This window comes from Rhinolophus sinicus, linkage group LG06 (assembly GCF_036562045.2).
Source record: "Rhinolophus sinicus isolate RSC01 linkage group LG06, ASM3656204v1, whole genome shotgun sequence".
NCBI lineage: Eukaryota > Metazoa > Chordata > Mammalia > Chiroptera > Rhinolophidae > Rhinolophus > Rhinolophus sinicus.
The window spans coordinates 141,972,443-141,989,728 of record NC_133756.1 but is presented as its reverse complement, the minus strand read 5'-3'; the positions used below and the strand labels follow the sequence as shown (position 1 = coordinate 141,989,728).

Here is a 17,286-nt window from a genome sequence, read left to right as displayed (position 1 = left end):
ATCATCCTTTCACAGAGTAAGACATTGCGAGGCACATGGAGAAGCCTAACATGAATAAGGTGGGAAGTATGATTTTCCTTTGGGGAAGGACAGCAAGTATTTTGAGTAATAATGGAATACACTACACTATCTGCTATCTGAAATCTGTATTTGTTATCAATCGCTGTGTAGCAAATTGCCCCCAAATTTAGCAACTTAAAGCAACACATATTGCATCATTTTTGTGCATCAGGAATTCAGGCATGGCTTAACTGGGCCTTCTGACCCTGGGTCTCTCACAAAGCTTCAAACAGGTGTCAGCTTGAAAGTTTTAAATATTACTTAAATCCTACCTTATTTATTTTGTTTACTAATACTTCCTTCTCATGACTTTTTTTTGATACCGCATGGCTGTACCATCTGTCATAACCTTTGTTTATATAGTATCTGTGTTTTATGCATAAGGCTTATTTCTAAGTAAAGTTAGATTTTGTTCTCAAACTTTTTTAAAAAAGCTCTAAAAAATCTCCTAATATCTACCAGGCATATAGTAGCATAATATCTAATAGGCATATATTAGGCCCTCAAAAAATTAATATTCAGATATATAATTTTTAAGCATAATCTTTGTTAAGTGTTGAAGCATAATAAGTGATGAAAAATACTTTTGTAATGAAAGAATGAATTAAAAATCAAGAAATTCTTTGTCAAATTGAATTGCATTGATTTGCCCACTATTAACTACTTTTTGTTGGCATTCTCATTGATGTCACTTAATGATTCACTGGCCACTTAAAGTAGTATTTTGCCATATTCCATAGAATTTGAAAAGCTTGAAGATTCTCATTTATTAGATGCATAGGCCATCATAAAAGCAAATGATAATGACTGTCTTTTTGATGTCTACTTCAGAATAGCGTTGTTGATTGATTTATTTTGGATCTTAGCATTGGAAGGGTCTTTGGTCATACCAAAATATCTCTTTGTCATGAATACCCTCTTAATCATCCCCAGCAAGTGTTCATCCAGTCTTTGCTTGTTTCATTTCTGACCTCTGAAGTTTCTTTAACAAAAGTATAGCCAACTGAGCTCTGTTCTTTTATTTATTTATTTATTTATTTATTTATTTATTTATTTATTTATTAAAAGATTTTATTGGGAACAATGTGTATTTCCAGGGCTTTTTTTTTTTAAATTGGGGGAACAGTAGTGTGTTTTTCCCAGGACTCATCAGCTCCAGCCAAGTCAAGCTGTTGTCCTTTCAATCCTAGTTGTGGAGGGTACAGCTCAGCTCCAGGTCCAGGTCCAGCCACTGTTGTTAGTTGCAGAGGGCGCAGCCCACCATCCCTTGCAGGAGTCGAACCAGCAACCTTCAGGTTGAGAGCACACGCTCCAACCAACTGAGCCATTTGGCCACCCAGGAGCTAATCAGCAGCTCGTTGACTTCATTCTAGTTGTGGAGGGTGCAGCTCCCTGGCCCATGTGGGAATTGAATCGGCAGCCCCTTTGCCCACAGCTTGTACTCTAACCAACTGAGCCACCCGTCCACCCCAAGAACTCTGTTCTTTTAAACATTTGCCATTTGTCTTGATTTTGCCTTCTGGAGTTACATAATACAAATTAGTTCTGAGTCTATGACTGCCTTTCAAATGTTTGAACATGTACGATTTAAATCTTTTTCAGGTTAAATATCTTTAGTCTCTTGCTATAATGGACCATCATCAACCTGGTCCCTCTTTTTCTGTTCTGTCTAGTTCTTTTGATATTTGTCTATGTGAGACCTCACATCATACACAATTTTCCAAGTCAATCAATGACAAGTAAAGCAGCCCCACCTCCTCTTTCTTTTTCCAGGTCATTATATAACTTACAATTGCATTATTATTTCTATTAGACGCATCATATTGTTGGCCTATATTGAACTTAAAGCCAACCAAAGACCCCCAATTTTTGGTCACAAGTTGCTTTTAAACTACTTCTTTCTTATCCTGTACTTATACTGCTGATTTTTAGATGTGAGAACACAACTTTATACATCAATTCCTACTAAATTTCTAATGCTAAGGTTTTTATTTTGTAGTTTATCCTGCCAACATTTTTCAGATATTTATCTGTCATCCAAAGATCAAGCATTGTACTTAGATTTCTTTTAATGTAAGTGAAAAAATTCAGAACACTGAGAGAGAATTTAGTCAAAATGCTTCCCTCTCCTTTTACACCCTAAAAATGCCCGGTATTTTTCGTTTATTTCTAGTACTTCTCCTGCTCTGCTTAATGTGGGATTCTGTAATGGTCCAAATAGTTTGGGCCCGGGAAATGGCGTTGCTTTCTTAGCTAAGGTTGGGTAACTCAGAAAGGTACATAGCCTCTGACCTGCAGTTTAGCTCCATACAGGGACAACTTTGTGGTGTGTGTGTGTGTGCGCGTGCACATTCTGATTTATTTCTCCAGAACAGCATTCAGTCATAACTTTCTTTTGCCTTGTTCTGATTACTAAGTGACATATTTCTCTATCATTTCCAAATAGAAACAGTTTAAAGTAAGCAAACATAAATTCTAGAGAGGATATAGCCAGGAGGTTTGCAAACTCAGATGTTCTGCTTTGTTGTAGATGCACCCGTTTATCTGGGAAGCAACGTGCAGGGTTTGCAGTACCTTGTTGGAGGACGATAGATGTTAGCCACAGTCTGTTGGTACCTGCTTCCCACTGGGAAAAATAATGGTTGTATGCTGGTATTGGAGAGCTCAAGACTTGTGTAGGGAATTTTCCCTAGAGTCTCCCTCTCTGCTCATTAAATATTCCTTTAATATCTAAATTATTCCATATTGGACCCCAGTGATTACTGTTTATTTTTCAAAGAGTTCACAAAGGACTGATGTTATAATCTGTTCTGGAACTTTCCAGGGAAAAAGTTCAGACTTATGGATAAATATCTTCTTTAAAATTAAGTATATTTGCTTCCCTTCGATCATTGAGTCCCTTTCCCATGTACTTTTATCCCTCAAATTTTAGGAAATGTAAAAACTTACATTTCTTGCTGAAGAGGGATGCCAAGTGCTCGTGGTTATTAGTCAGCCCCTAAATCTCTCTAGGGCGAATTGACACAGACAAAGGCAGCCAGTTAAGAGCCCTTTTGTGTAGGAAAGATGCTGTAGGAAAGGTGGTCGTCAGAACTCCGTTGAGACTGTGCTTCCATGACCTTGACTTGGTTCCACGGTTCCTTAGGCATAGACCTCAGTGTCTCGGTGACTCCTAGGCATCAGACTTAACTTACGCTTGCTGCTTGGACAAAAACAGAAAGTGCTAAGCAATCACTGATATATATATTTCTACTGTTGACTTATAAAGAATATTAAGAATTCTGTTAATGCTTGATCAAAAAAAAGTTTTTTAGTGACAATTGGAGAATCCCATTATAATTGGATCGCCGTCATCTTTCATTAAACATGTGCATGCAGAACTGCCATGATACGAGCATTCACAAAACAGTCTAAACTGCTCACAGACTCTTTAATATATGTCAGAAATTTCCTTTTTAAAGTCTTTCAAACACAGATTCTCTTTTATATTCATGAAGATAAGATCATCATTCCTAGGTTTTGTTGGGCTCAACTTGCTTCAGGATTTCTGTAACTTTTGTAACCAAGTCCTTGCTCTTTCCCTATTCCCTTTGAGTTTTTCTTTCCAGTTTCTGGTTCTTGTATGTCTTATTTATCAGTATTTGAACTCTAACACAAAAAATTTTACTCTGACTCTAATGACTTGTCCGTGATCCTAGAAGTTCATTATAAACATTACAGTAAGCATAATTGCCAATGAAAACAAATAACCTCATTGTAATAAAACAGTTTTTTAAAGAAAGTTCTCCACGGAAAAGAACATGACTCAGCAGAGATTGGTTTTCTTCCTCCTAAGAGTTTTTAGAAGAAAGATGAAATAGTAGGCAAAAATATGTAAAATGCTAATTAGAGAAGATTCTACTTTTGTGAAACAAACATGGAGAAATAAATGTCAAAAGGGACATTGTAATTGTTCAACCTATTAAGAATTTTCAGTTTATCCCATTTAAAATATAATTTTTTCATGACACATATATATTATATCCTAAAGAAAATGTTTAAATGGCAGTAATATGTTGACTTCGCATTTGCATCCGAGGAGACCAAAACAGTTTCACCTACATCATCTAACTCCTAGGTCTGTCTGAATTAGATATGTGTGTGTCAGGTATTATTATTATCCCTGCTTTTGAGACTAAAAAAAAAAAAAAAAAAAGAAAAAGAAAAGGATCCAACTATATTTTTTAGATTTGTATTATGTGACTTTACAACATAACAAAATTTTTAGGCATCTTACAATTAGCTTGCTTTTGATTGTTACTGAGATATGTACTCGTAAGTGCTTTGCATATTTGATTTTGTTCCTAAGTTTTACTGTATTTTCTATTACATCTTTTCCTACTGGGTCAAAAGTTAATTGGTGCCCCAGTTAACACCATTTGGGTTAAGATTTTATGAATAATAATAAACATAATAACGTGAAAAATGTGTCAGTTATTACAGCAAGAAACCGTATAGTGACATTTCTAAAGGCATTTAGTTCTAATTTTTGTTGATTTTATTGTTTCATGCGTTGTACTTTCCAAAGCTAATTCTTCCAAGGTAATATTTTAAATTTTAAAGAGCTTTAAAGTTTCCCAAAGCAGGTCATATATATTCAGTTATTATGTATTGGTATAGACCATAACCACATTAGCATACATCAGATACAGTTAATTCTTAACATTTCTTTAAGCATAACTTTAAAGTTGTACATATACCAGTTCAATTAAGTTATTTTACATTATTACTAAATACCAAATGTTTAAGATGCCCAAGAAACTGAGTTCATAAAATACTTGTGTTTTCAAAGACACACACACTATTATTTTTGTTGAGGGGAAAAGCAAGACTTAGACAATAGAATCCCAGCTTATTTCTACTTGTATAAATCAAGTTATTTAAAGAAATGAATTGTGTATGCTGACCTGTTCTACCAATGTGCGACTGGGGGTGTATGAAAAAAAGATGTGCATGGTGGTGGAAGTAGAAAGAGGCATAAAGCGTATTGGAAAACTACCAAATGTCCCCTGCAAATGGGCCCTATTCAGAATCAGTAAGCGTATGATGAGTGAAGTGGTTTTGAATATCGCCTTTAGATTCCATGCTGTTACAAGGCCAGCCCTGAACATGGCAACTCTTATTTCCACACACAGTACCTCTTCACTCTCAATTTAACCCCAAAATCTGATGAACCCATTACTCCATACTTGATTTCATGGAACAAGGAGTAGATATAGTTACAAATGATCAATCACAAGCCGTGAACCAAAGCAGCAAGGCATTAACAATTCACACCATTTCGGTCCACTTGCTCAAGCAGAAGATGTGCCAGCATATTTAATGCACAGCTACTTCGTTCAGTTCAAGAAAAGACATGACTCAGACTGCATTTTCAACACAGAGGAGACTTCCTGAGATTTCCGACTTTGTAAGCCTCAATGTCAACATTCACCCACATACCAGCAATTAAAATAACCAGGTATTCTGTAAAGGTCACAATGTCTAAATTAAATTTTACTCAGGTAAAAACAATGTGACCTATGAAATTCTTCTCCCCAATGCATCCCTGTTCTGTTTGATCCTATCATACAAATCAATGTCTCTTACAGCAGTATTATAACTCTGTAGACCCCACAGGCAATAAGCCGTCAGTTTAATAGGATCACTGAAAAACTAAAGCAGCTGTGAAATATTGCTGTAAGTATAGCAATCGTGTGCTTGTCATTTTGTTCAGTGGAGAAAAAACCCAAATTTGGGTAGGCATTGGTATTTAGGAAAACAACTGCTAAATCTTTTCTCCTAAGTACCTTAGGGACAATAAGATTTGACATATAGCATGTAAACAAAAGTACACAGCAGCTGTTAGTTTACTTTTGTTTGAATGAACATATACTGATATAAATCAAGCAACATAGGAGACAGTATGCTCTCCATCATTTAGGCTTCCCAGCAGATCCTGCTTTTGAGTGGGTCTTATTGGTTGCTTGGGGACCTGGAGCTTTCCACCTATTACCTAAAGCTGGGTTAGGAGCATTAAAAACATACCTAGGCACTAGTTCAAACTCCCTCCAGGCATACTTCCCTGATGGGAAGCACTCAAATCTTAGTATCTTTTAAGAACATACTTTGTTTCATACAAAAAAGACTTTTTAGATAAACTTCATATGAAAAGTAAATTCCAATTGAATTGGTGGGAAATTTCCAAATGATGTCCTGCTGACAAGAGCTGTGTATTTTTCAGATTGAGACCTGAAACCTGCTGTCAAAGAGCATATAGAAGTTTCTTTATAGGTAATTATGCTCTGGGCAGTGCTCTTTTTCCCCCCCCATAGTCTCATATATTCTGACTGAAATGTGAAAATTACAGCGTTACGTAAATTATGATTCTGGATATTTACTTGGCACGAATTTTAATGTATAACTGGAAGCAGGTTATTAAAGCCTTTGACTATTTCCAGTGCTTTTTGAAACTTTATTAATAAAAAAAAAATCACGTTTTTCAGCTTTCCGTCGTTGATTCAAATGAAAGTATCCAAAGTGTCTTTTTTAATGTGAGATGTTGCTTTTGGAGAGAGATGTATATTCGCTGGGTATAGAACTTGATAGTTCATTTCAGTCTATATGTACTTGGTAAGTTTCATTCACTTTGTGGTTTCTCTTTAGAAGGATTTTTGGCTCCTTGTCAAAAATCCTTGTACTGCCCCCATCATAAATTCACATAAATTCAAGCTTCTTATCAGTGACGAAGTGATTTTAATATAAAGTCCTCTGGAAGGCTGAACAGTTTTTCTTATGAATACCATTTGAACTCATCGTGTTCGGAGTTCTTAGAGAAAATTATCTTTATTATTTACAATAGCTATTTTTACCTTAATCTAATATTAATTCTATGTTATTTACGTTTCACTGTGTGTCTTCTTCCATAGTAGCATGATTATGACAGGGTAGGATAAAGCACTAAGAATTTTCCAGACTTTTAAAATACCCACCTCTGTGCTTCACCTGTGTTGTTAATGCTTCATTACCAAATTGTATTGTTTTCCTTTTATATTTATTTTTCTCCTAGTCTTCAAAATAATTTTATATGGAAAATTAAAATAAAACAATTGTACATAACCTAACCATGCTTCAAAATTCTGGTATATTTATCAAATTTTGATCAAATTTTCTTTAGGTCGTAGAAAATTATAGATTCGAAGAGATTGTATATAGTTGGATTCATGGTCCTAAAACTAACCTAAAAGACCTTCCACAGTATATCTGAAGTATTTTTTATTCATCCAGTAATCATTTGTTTAGCACTGCTTTTATCAAACTGAAAAACATCATAACCTCAAACCCCAAAGGGTTGGAAGGAGAGAAGAATAAGGGCTAATACAAATTAATAAGGCAAAAATAAAAGTATAAACAAAGCTCTGGGAAATTTAAAGGAGAGGTAGCAATTAATTGTGCCTAAAGAACAAGGTATTTTGCCAGAGGATGTAATGTTTGATATGAGCCTTGAAGTACAAGAATATATGAACAGGTAGAAAAAAGGAGGAAGAAATACAAAGGAAATGGAAAAGCATGAGTGAGAAAAGTATCAGTTGATAGTTATGAAATTGATATAGCTACTACTTTTAATCATATGCTCTATTTACTCAGTACTAACTCTATGATGCTCAGTACTAACTCTATCCGGGGAAGTTACTCTTTTTGGTTACTTGGTCTCTTTACCCATCATCCTCAGTCTTAACTCCAAATCCATTGGAACTACTGGATTAATTTCAATTTGCCCCATAGTTATAATTTGGGAATAAACAAAATGGATAGAAAAAACAATCATCCATATAACTTTTCGCCTTTCCAGTGGTGGAAATGACCCCAATGGAATGATCACATTTGACTGATCTATGCATATTGATAAATTTAAGCAATGATTAATTCCCAACATTTATCTAATAAAAATGTTGAGGACTTGCTTAATGAAAATATTGAAATTACAGAAAAGCAAAATTCTTGCCACAAGCATGTAAATAGGAAAAAGTAGGTAGAACAACCACCATAAAGGCCTCAAACATAAGAAGAAATGCTATGCATAGCAATGCAAGCAAATATTAAAGAAACATAGGATAATAGGAACCAGCTAACCTTCTTGAATGAGGTAATATTTCTGAACGGCAGATTGAAGGAGAAGCTCCTGGTTTGGAAGGACACACAAAATAATATCCTGGAGTCCATTCCCTGGGAAAGACATACGTTATTTTTCATTAAATAGTTGTGGTAGTCTTTGCTAGCTCATAGTAACATCGAGGTTTATGTTCTTTTCAAGGCTCAAAAGTATCTGTTATCCTTTCTAAACGATTGCCCTTATTTCTTGCACGTCTATGCAATAGTATTCTTTAACAGAAGGAAGTTTTGTTTCAAAAACAGAGAAAATGACAACTCTACATAAAAGAGAGAAAAAACATTGGATAAGAAAACTTACGGGTTTTCTTTGGTGTAGAATATTATGACTAGCCACTAAAACTCTTCAAAAACAATTCACAGTCATTAAAATCTATCGTTGAGTTTGAAAAGTCAAGTGACTTCTTTTTTTAAAATCAATCTTTCTGTTATCTTTTGTAACTATCATGTTAAGCCAACACTTCTTTTTTATGGAGAGTTCTTTAATTCCAACTGATTAATAAACTTTATTTTTTCAATTTTTTTCAATATATTAAGATGATTTATACTTCCTTTCTGAGTACTTAGGCATATCATTTTCTTATGTTTTCTGTACCTTCCTACTTAGTGGAAACATTGTTTGTTCTTGGAGTGTGCTTTGTCTTCCTTTTCAAGAAGATCATCAAAGTTACTAGTTTGCAGCTTCCATAAAGAAAGAGCTTTCTAATCCCTAGTTCAGAGGCTAACCTTTATTAGCACTCTCGTGGTTATAATGAGGACCTTGCTTCCAGCAGGGAGATTCTGGAATACTGAACAGATTATTCAACAAGTTCAGAGCAGATTCTGAAGTCCCTTATAAAACCTGCTTGTGAATACTGCTTTCTTTGCTTTGCTGTTTCTGGTTTCCATAGTATTCCTAATTACATAAATCATGGGGAGCATGGGAGCTATTCCATCCAGTATCAGTTCTGACACAGCTTGCATTTTGATATAATTTATGTGTTTTTTTTTCTTCTAAGCTGTATTTTACCTTAAATTCTTATGGAGGGTACAAACTCTGAAAAAAATAGTTTTGTGTTAGAAGATCTATGAAATTTTTCTTTGGAATCCCTTGCACTGACGTAAAGAATTGAAAGTTTTTTTTGTGACAAGCATGTATGAATAAGGTGACAAGTGTAGATAATCTGACCAAATATTATCAGGTTTCAATTCAAGATTAAATCTAGGATGTAAATCATTCAAGTTTATTACCTATTTGTCTCAATTTATTTAACTTAATTTCAATTTAGCCTCTCCACGTTCAAAATTGTGCTAGATTAAATGAGTGTACTAATTAAAAATGTTCAAATTAAAATCTAACGCATAGTAATAGATGAATGTTTTAGCAGTTAACTAAAAGCACTGGTGATTCTTAAGCTAAGTTTCTTTAGGAAAAATTATTATCAAGATTGACTTATAGTATACATTTTTTGAAAGATTAAGGAGTTACAATCCTGAAAATAAATTTCTCTTTTACTTTTTATTTCTTTTATAATATATGTGATCTTATGTGTATTTTTTTAAGTTCAAGGTATTTGTGATGATAAATGTATGGAGAAAAGCAATTGCTCAAAGAGTATAAAAATGGTTTTGATGTGTGAATTTTAGGAATTTATTTTTAGGCTGGGTGAGTGCGTTTCATGCTTGCATCTGAAGATGTCTAGTCATGGAGTCATAATTTCCTTTTAACTTTATTTATAGTAGTCTTAGAAAATTTTAAACTCTATTTCCAATGTTCTCCTCAGTGTTGAATATATTAGAAAGAATTTAAATTGTGCTTTGGTAGAGAGTTGCAGAATTTACTGCCGTAAAATGCATAACTTTTTTACTACGAGACAAATTCAGCAGAATACCACTAGCAAAGGCCATTTGCATAACTCAGCCGCTCAGCAGCTCAGTTGAACCTAATTGTAATTCAATTTCCACATTGCTGTGCTAGGCTTCTCTGCATAAAATATGCAACATATAACATAACCAATGGCATAGACCTATCTTCTTTGCTGGTGATCTATTTAATTTCTTTCTTTTTTTTTAGCAAAAATATGTATCAGAATAAGGTAACCAAGCCGTGTAGTTATTTTAAATGTTTATGTTTTGTCACATGTATACACTTAAATAATGACTAAATAAAACAAATGATATCCTTTCATTTCTCTGAGTTCCCAAGTGTGCCTAAAATATTTTTTTATTTCTTTATTTCTGGCTTTTCAGAGGGAAATTAAATCTTAAAAAATGTTAGCTAGCTGGCATGTTATTTGACTATTTTACACTAGAAAGACTTCATAAGCTAATCATGTGAAAAAGTGTATAAACATGTCTGTCAAGTCCATATGGATGTTGCAATACAGGCCCACAAGTAAATATCCTCTGTCTGTTTACAAAGCACATACTGGAATAACATTCCTAAATCTTTGACTAGCTTATCTCCCAGAAACTTAAAAACAAAAGGTATGATAAAATGCGTGCTTAAGATTCTCTCCCTTTACTTTTAAACAACCTTGCCACCCTGTTTTATGGGTTATTTAAGCAACAGCAATGAAGACTTGAGTAGGATGGCTTATAAAGGTGTGGATTATATTTTATGAATAATTTCCAGAGGTGATGTTTTATAGACTCCTCTATGGGAAGCTATATACAGAAACAACATGGATCTTACAGTTTTATCAGGACAATGCAAGTAGATTTCAGCAAGGTTGGTTCCAACTCATCTGTGATAAATGAGAAGATAAGGCAATCAGTGCACACCATGACACTCTGTGCAGCTAGTTAGGCACACTTCAGAACTATTCAGGTGTGCTCACAAAGCTTATGAGTCTTGCATGGGGGGTGTCTCAATATAAATACATCCTTCATGGTGGCCACTAGTAATGCAGGAATTGCCTCTCTAAGACTTAACCTAGGTCAGATATAAATAATAGATGTTAAGAGTTAGCTCTGGTATTGGGGCTGTGTTCCAGGCAGTCTATTTCAGTCGGGTCAAAAGAATTTATTTTCCCTTATTTTCTCGCATAGTTCCTCTGCTCGAAAAATGCCTGCAAAATTCCATCACACCTTTGCGGGGACCTGTTTGGGTCTCTAAGGGAGAAGGTTTCAGCCCCTCAGGAGCTAAGATGTACATCCAAGGAGTTCTTTTGGCCTTGTACCAACGCTTAAAGTCTGCAAAAAAATATTATAAACAGGTGAGTCATCCCTCTTTAAAAACTGCTTTATTATATGTTTTAAAATGTACTTGGTTGTATAGAGGCAATGATTGGCATCATGTCATAAAAGAACTGTGACATGTATTTTGTGAGCACAGTGCCCGTTAGGGAGCCAAAATGCTTCTTCTGTAATCTCAAAGCCAACAATAATGGGGCTAATTGTATCTGTCTTTTGGTATGGGATGTCATATGTCTCATCTTTTCTTGCTACATACTGTGCAAAGCAAAGGCAGCTTCTTATGTGAAAATTCAATAGACAGTTACTTTAAATAAGAAAATGAATAGCTCCTAAGGCATTTGATGGTTGAAATGTTCAGTCTTCTATTTTTTTGTTTTCCAGTATGAAATCAGAATTGTTATTGTAGAAGTAGGGCTAAAATATAACCGATTGTATTCTGGGAAATGAAGTAGTTGTGAATTAACTTCATATCAAGAGTTACTTACCTCACTTATGCTTATTTAATTTGTATATTTCTGGACGTAAAAGTACAGAAATAGAATTAACATATTCGAATTAGGTTCAGGTAGATTTTGTCCCTTAATTTCTAAGTATCCATTCCATAATTGTGAGTGTGCGTGTGTTTGTGAAGACTTTGATATTTTTATAACTACTTATAGGGACTTCGATTTATTTTAAAGTAGAATTCACATTGTAAAGCAGAATGATTGATGGCATTTATAAAATAAAAATGGAGTTGCCACAGTTTTAGAATCCTCTTTGCACTTGGTCTTAAGCATACAATTTACCACGTTAAATAAGGACTAGGTTTTACATTTCTAACTGGGAGGTTTCAGTTTAGAACTGGGCTCATTATCTCAGGCCACAGGCTGCTGAAAAATGAATATTTTGAAAGCATCATGCTATTATTCTTTGTGTTGTGGGGGGAGAAGAGAGAGGGGGAGGGGAAATGGGCATGGAATTCAGTCTCAGTGTTCACACAGCACCTCCTGCTGTCTGGTTTGGAAAAGAACAGCTAGCATTGACAAGGAAATTCTTGAACTAAGGTATCCAGAACTAGCAAGAAACATCTTCCCGTGAGAAACTTTTATTCTCAAATTGCGATTGTTTTGCTTAGTTAATTAATTCAGTGAATCCATAAGTGAGATTAATAATTATCATGAATAAGGCTATTTATAATACGAAAAAATAAAAATCCAATCTTATTTTTAAGTATTCTTTATTAAGCTGATATATATAAAACTGGTATAAAATAATTTATTGTGTTTAAATTACTTTAACTGAAATATTATTTAACTTTTAAGATACAATGATATTATCAAATGGATTGTGACAAATTTAATTATAATCATTTGGTATTAAATGGTTTGATTCCACTTATTAGACAGTTTAAAATTATTTAATGTTAAAGAAACCATGAGGCCATTCTCCAATGCAAGAAAAGCACTGTTTACATCAAATCTAAAAAAATTTAAACAATTTCTAGATTTTATTAAAAGTGAGTGTTAGAGATAAGAAACAGCTCAGAAAGTAGTAATGGCATGCTTTTGTCTTCCATCATCTTAAATAATTAAAATAGGAACAGAGATAAACAGTTGTATTAGATTGAAAAGAGTGCTGTGTATTGTGAGAAAAGAAAATGCTTTAAGAATTACTGCTTTGAATTTAAAAGTTTCTTTATGACTCATAATTGATGAAAAGTATATTTTATTAAAATAAATATTACATGTAAATATGAACACAAATTAACATTTTCAGTATCTCTGAAATTGTCTGTATCATCATTATCCCAAATTTAGAAATATTTAAAAACGTATGCTCTTTGCCATTCCTAGCTAAACCTTTTTTTTACTAAGTTGTTATAACTTAACTTTTGCACTGAACAGTTTTAATAACACTTGTTTACATTTTTTTCTTTTATACAAAAATGAAGAAAAAGAAACAGAAATTTGCATAGTATGCCATTCGTGCAAATTTCTATTTATTTCAGATATTCTCAATTATATGTTTGCTTGAGTCTCTTTTCTTTTGTATTGTTACATCATGACTTAATTGAACATTTTTGCGATGTTTGGAAAAGTTGCTGTAGTGGTACCATTATCAGGTCATCAGTGGTTAAGTGTTAAGCCTGGCAATAGCTTTATTTATGAGTAAGACTCAGCAAATATCCCTCTGTGCATTAATGAACTTTATGTGAACTGCATTTACTTCATTTGACCTTCGGGACACCCTTTTCTATTTAGCTTCATATAAGATTGTGTTAAGGAATCATTAGATAAAATGGAGATGGATGACGTTTTCTATTTCCTTAACAAATCTAAGCTTGTAAGTTACAGGACTATATGCACTCTTTATATCATTTCCATTTATACCACTTCTGAGATCATATATAAAAACAACAATATTGTTTTGCTAGGATTCTGTCAATAGATTGTAGACTTTGAGTCGATGTTTTGGAATTCCCACAGGAAATTTCTTTTAAGTAAACTGTGATCACATAGTTTTAAAAGAAAAGTCAGAACTACTGGTTTTATGTTTATGAACTTACTCATTTTTCAATTTTTAACTTTAACTTGGCTATTATAGCGTGCAACTGAATTAAGCCCACTCCATTAGTGTGGTCATAAATATATACTGATTTCTATATGTAAAATGAGATATTCTATTTAGGACATCTTAAAGTCACTTACTCTTACATTTATCACATTTATTTCCTTAAAAGTGGAAACATGGTAGAAATTGCTCAGAGCTCAGCAGAATCTATTTAATTGGTAGTGTTTGAAGTAGCAGGAACTCGTCCCTATCAAATGCAGTTAACACTTTCGTAGATCGGGCCAGTTCCATCTCATTAGCATTCTTGTTCTGTCGTGGTGCTGTTGGTGGGGGTGTTGGAGTAGGAATGCCATTGTGTCGAGTTCCAGTGTTTGGGGACAAACACTGCTGTGGAAGGAACGTGTGAAAAGGCCACAGTGCTGTCAGTGAATGAGGAAGGCTGTGCTTTCTGTGTGCTTCAAGCAGGGAGGCTGTCATTCATAGGCCTAACACAGCTTAACAGAGGCCAAAACACAAGCCTGCACTACCTTTTAAAATGATATTAGTGATTTTTAAACATGATCTTCTTTATGTATGATCTACACAGAGCTTTTAGTTGCTGTCAGTAAACAAAATATATGTCAGTCTGTTCAGAAACACTGTAGGGATGCATAAAAGTCTATGGAGCTGGGCCAGAAAGCTATATAAATAATGATTCGGAATGGCTGATCTTAAGTACAAACGTGATTTTTGGGAAACATTCATTTCTGGAAATGAATTCTCCTTTGAATTCTCCCTCCCCCCGCTGCCTCCCAATCCACCAAAGTCCTGGAGACTTTTAGATAATAAATGCACAGTACTCTTCTTTTAAAATACAATTTTTAAAAGAGCTCATAAACATAAAATTTTAATCATTTAAAGTGGTTCACAGTAGAGCCTAACAGTTGTTATAGATTGCATGGCAATTTCTGAAATTCAGAGAGAAACAAATGAAATGAATATCTAACTATAATATCTTAACAACCACCATCTTAATTATGAATAACATTATAGTCCCTTTGGTACTTAAGACATGAAGGAATTTTTAACCCTACTCCTAATTTTCAGCAGTTTGGAAAGAAATGATCAACTTTGAAATTAAATTATCACTTGTTTGATTACTTAAAACAATAAACAGTAAAATACCCTCAAATATTTCTTACAGTCTTGGGCCATTTTCCAAATTTTGAGATTGTGTTGAAAAAAACTGATAATTTCTCTTTATGTCTGAAGCTTCAGTTACATATTTCTGTCATTTTAACTTGGAAATATATACTTAGGCTACTTGTAATAGATCATTACTTAATGAAGTTTGTTAAAAAGTACAATTTTCTGCCTAAGTGATTTAAGTTGTTTTGTGTGTGGTATATGGTTCTTTTTGTTTATCAATTTAAGTAAAGTACTTTTTTGAATGTTATTAAATGCTATTTCTGAATTCTCCATATTTGATGCATTGAGTTTAAAAATCTCAAACGCTAAATTTCTATTTCAAAAATTATGTTTTACATTTTAGACTGCAACTGTACTGTAACCTTTAGGTTGAGGCATATAATCAGATGAGGATATGACCATCCAACTTCAGCACATATTGATTTTGCAGTTTAAAATTGAAGTGTACTTTATTATTACATTAAACTAACCTTTACCAATGCATGTAGATTTTGTCAAGAAATTCATAAGTTAATGTTAGTTCACTTTACCTACACTTTCAATAAGTTTGATACTTAGATACCAATAATAATATTATAATTCTATTCAGAATAGATTTAGTTCAAAATATGCTTGAATTACATTTAGTGCTGACAGAATTTGATTGTTGTAAAATGTATTTTTAAAGGAATTTTGGTATTATAATTTCTTACAAAAGAAGTATTGAAAGTTTGTCTTTTCAGATTGTCTTTTCAGTTTGTCTTGTGTCTTTGATCAAAATCATGTATTGGTCCTAACATTACTGAAGAAATAACTATTTCTATTTCATTTTCTATATATACTTCCTTTAGTGTGCCAGCTACTTTCCTTCCAGCTTTATTGAGATATAGTTGGAATAGAATAGAGTGTAAGTTTCAAGATGTACAATATGATGATTTGCTACGGTTATATATTTCAAAATGATTACTACAGTAGGATCAGTTAACGCCTCCATCACTTCACAGAATTTTATTCTCTTTTTTTGTGTGGTGAGAACATCCGAGATCTACTCTCTTAGCAACTTCCAGGTATATGATACAGTATTGTTAACTATAGTCACTTGGTCTACCTTAGATCCCCATCTATATATACATTAAAAATTGTGCTGTTTTCTTGATTTAGTCTTCCTGGGGCAATAATAAAAATATTTCAGTTTTAAACTTCTTGATGCCCTTGAAACTTTGGAACAAAATCTATAATACCTAAACATAACTTACAATTAAAAACATTAAAATAATGTTACAGATATTTCAAAATGAAAACTACTTCTGCAGTTTCTGATAGGTAATTTTTTAGAATGTTAGATTGTTTGTAGATTTGAGTGATTGTTGAAATTTTTTCCCTGAAACCAAGCTACATTCTAGTTACTTTAAGTATTTTAAGAACCTTAAACTTGTGTCTTTTTCTAAGTGTCATGCTTTGAGCAGGCCTAACATCAGTTAAATGAAGTGAAAATTGCATTCTTGTCTTGATAGAGATGAAAATGGATTTCTGGTCATGAAATAGATGTAGTTGTCACTTTTTAAAAAAGGTGTCAGCAGTTTGCTTCAGTGAGTAAGGTGCCAATTCAGTATGGCAGTAAACTTGTGATCTGAGCAATCAATAAAATGCTTCAATAACTTCTGCTTCATTACACTTATAATAAGAGGCTATAGATCCGTGGCACATAAAATGTTGATAAAGAGGCTATGTGGGGACTGACTGTGACAATTTTCTTGAAAGTACAGTAAGTGCAATATTGCCATCTAGAGTTTGTGCATAGGTAATTATTACAGAGTGGGAGAAAATTACAATGAGATAAAACAAGAAATGATATTGAAACACTGTTTATTTTCCATATTTATTGATGACACATTTATCTTCATGGAACATTTCATTTGATTTGTCATAAAGTTGTTTCGGTCACAAGAAAAAAAATTAAATCTATATTTTCCTCTTAATTCTTTTAAAATTCTGGCTTAAAATTGAACTTTTTACCATGAAAACTATTTATTAAATAAATCACTTTGAAAAAAAATTAGACTTAAATATTTTTTTCACGTGATAATTCAGTTGTATAAATACAGAGAGCTTTATTTACATCTCAGTTGGGTGCCTTTCAAT

General features: G+C 33.3%; 1 protein-coding gene across 1 annotated transcript in view; it reads left to right on the top strand.

Moving 5' to 3' along the window:
• LOC109450800 (doublecortin domain-containing protein 1) overlaps positions 1–17,286 on the top strand; it is a 241,412-nt gene that overhangs the window by 79,232 nt on the left and 144,894 nt on the right. The window contains exon 8 of the mRNA XM_074337083.1: positions 11,278–11,444. Coding sequence (XP_074193184.1) covers positions 11,278–11,444 — 167 coding nt within the window. The remainder of the gene's footprint in view (positions 1–11,277; positions 11,445–17,286) is intronic.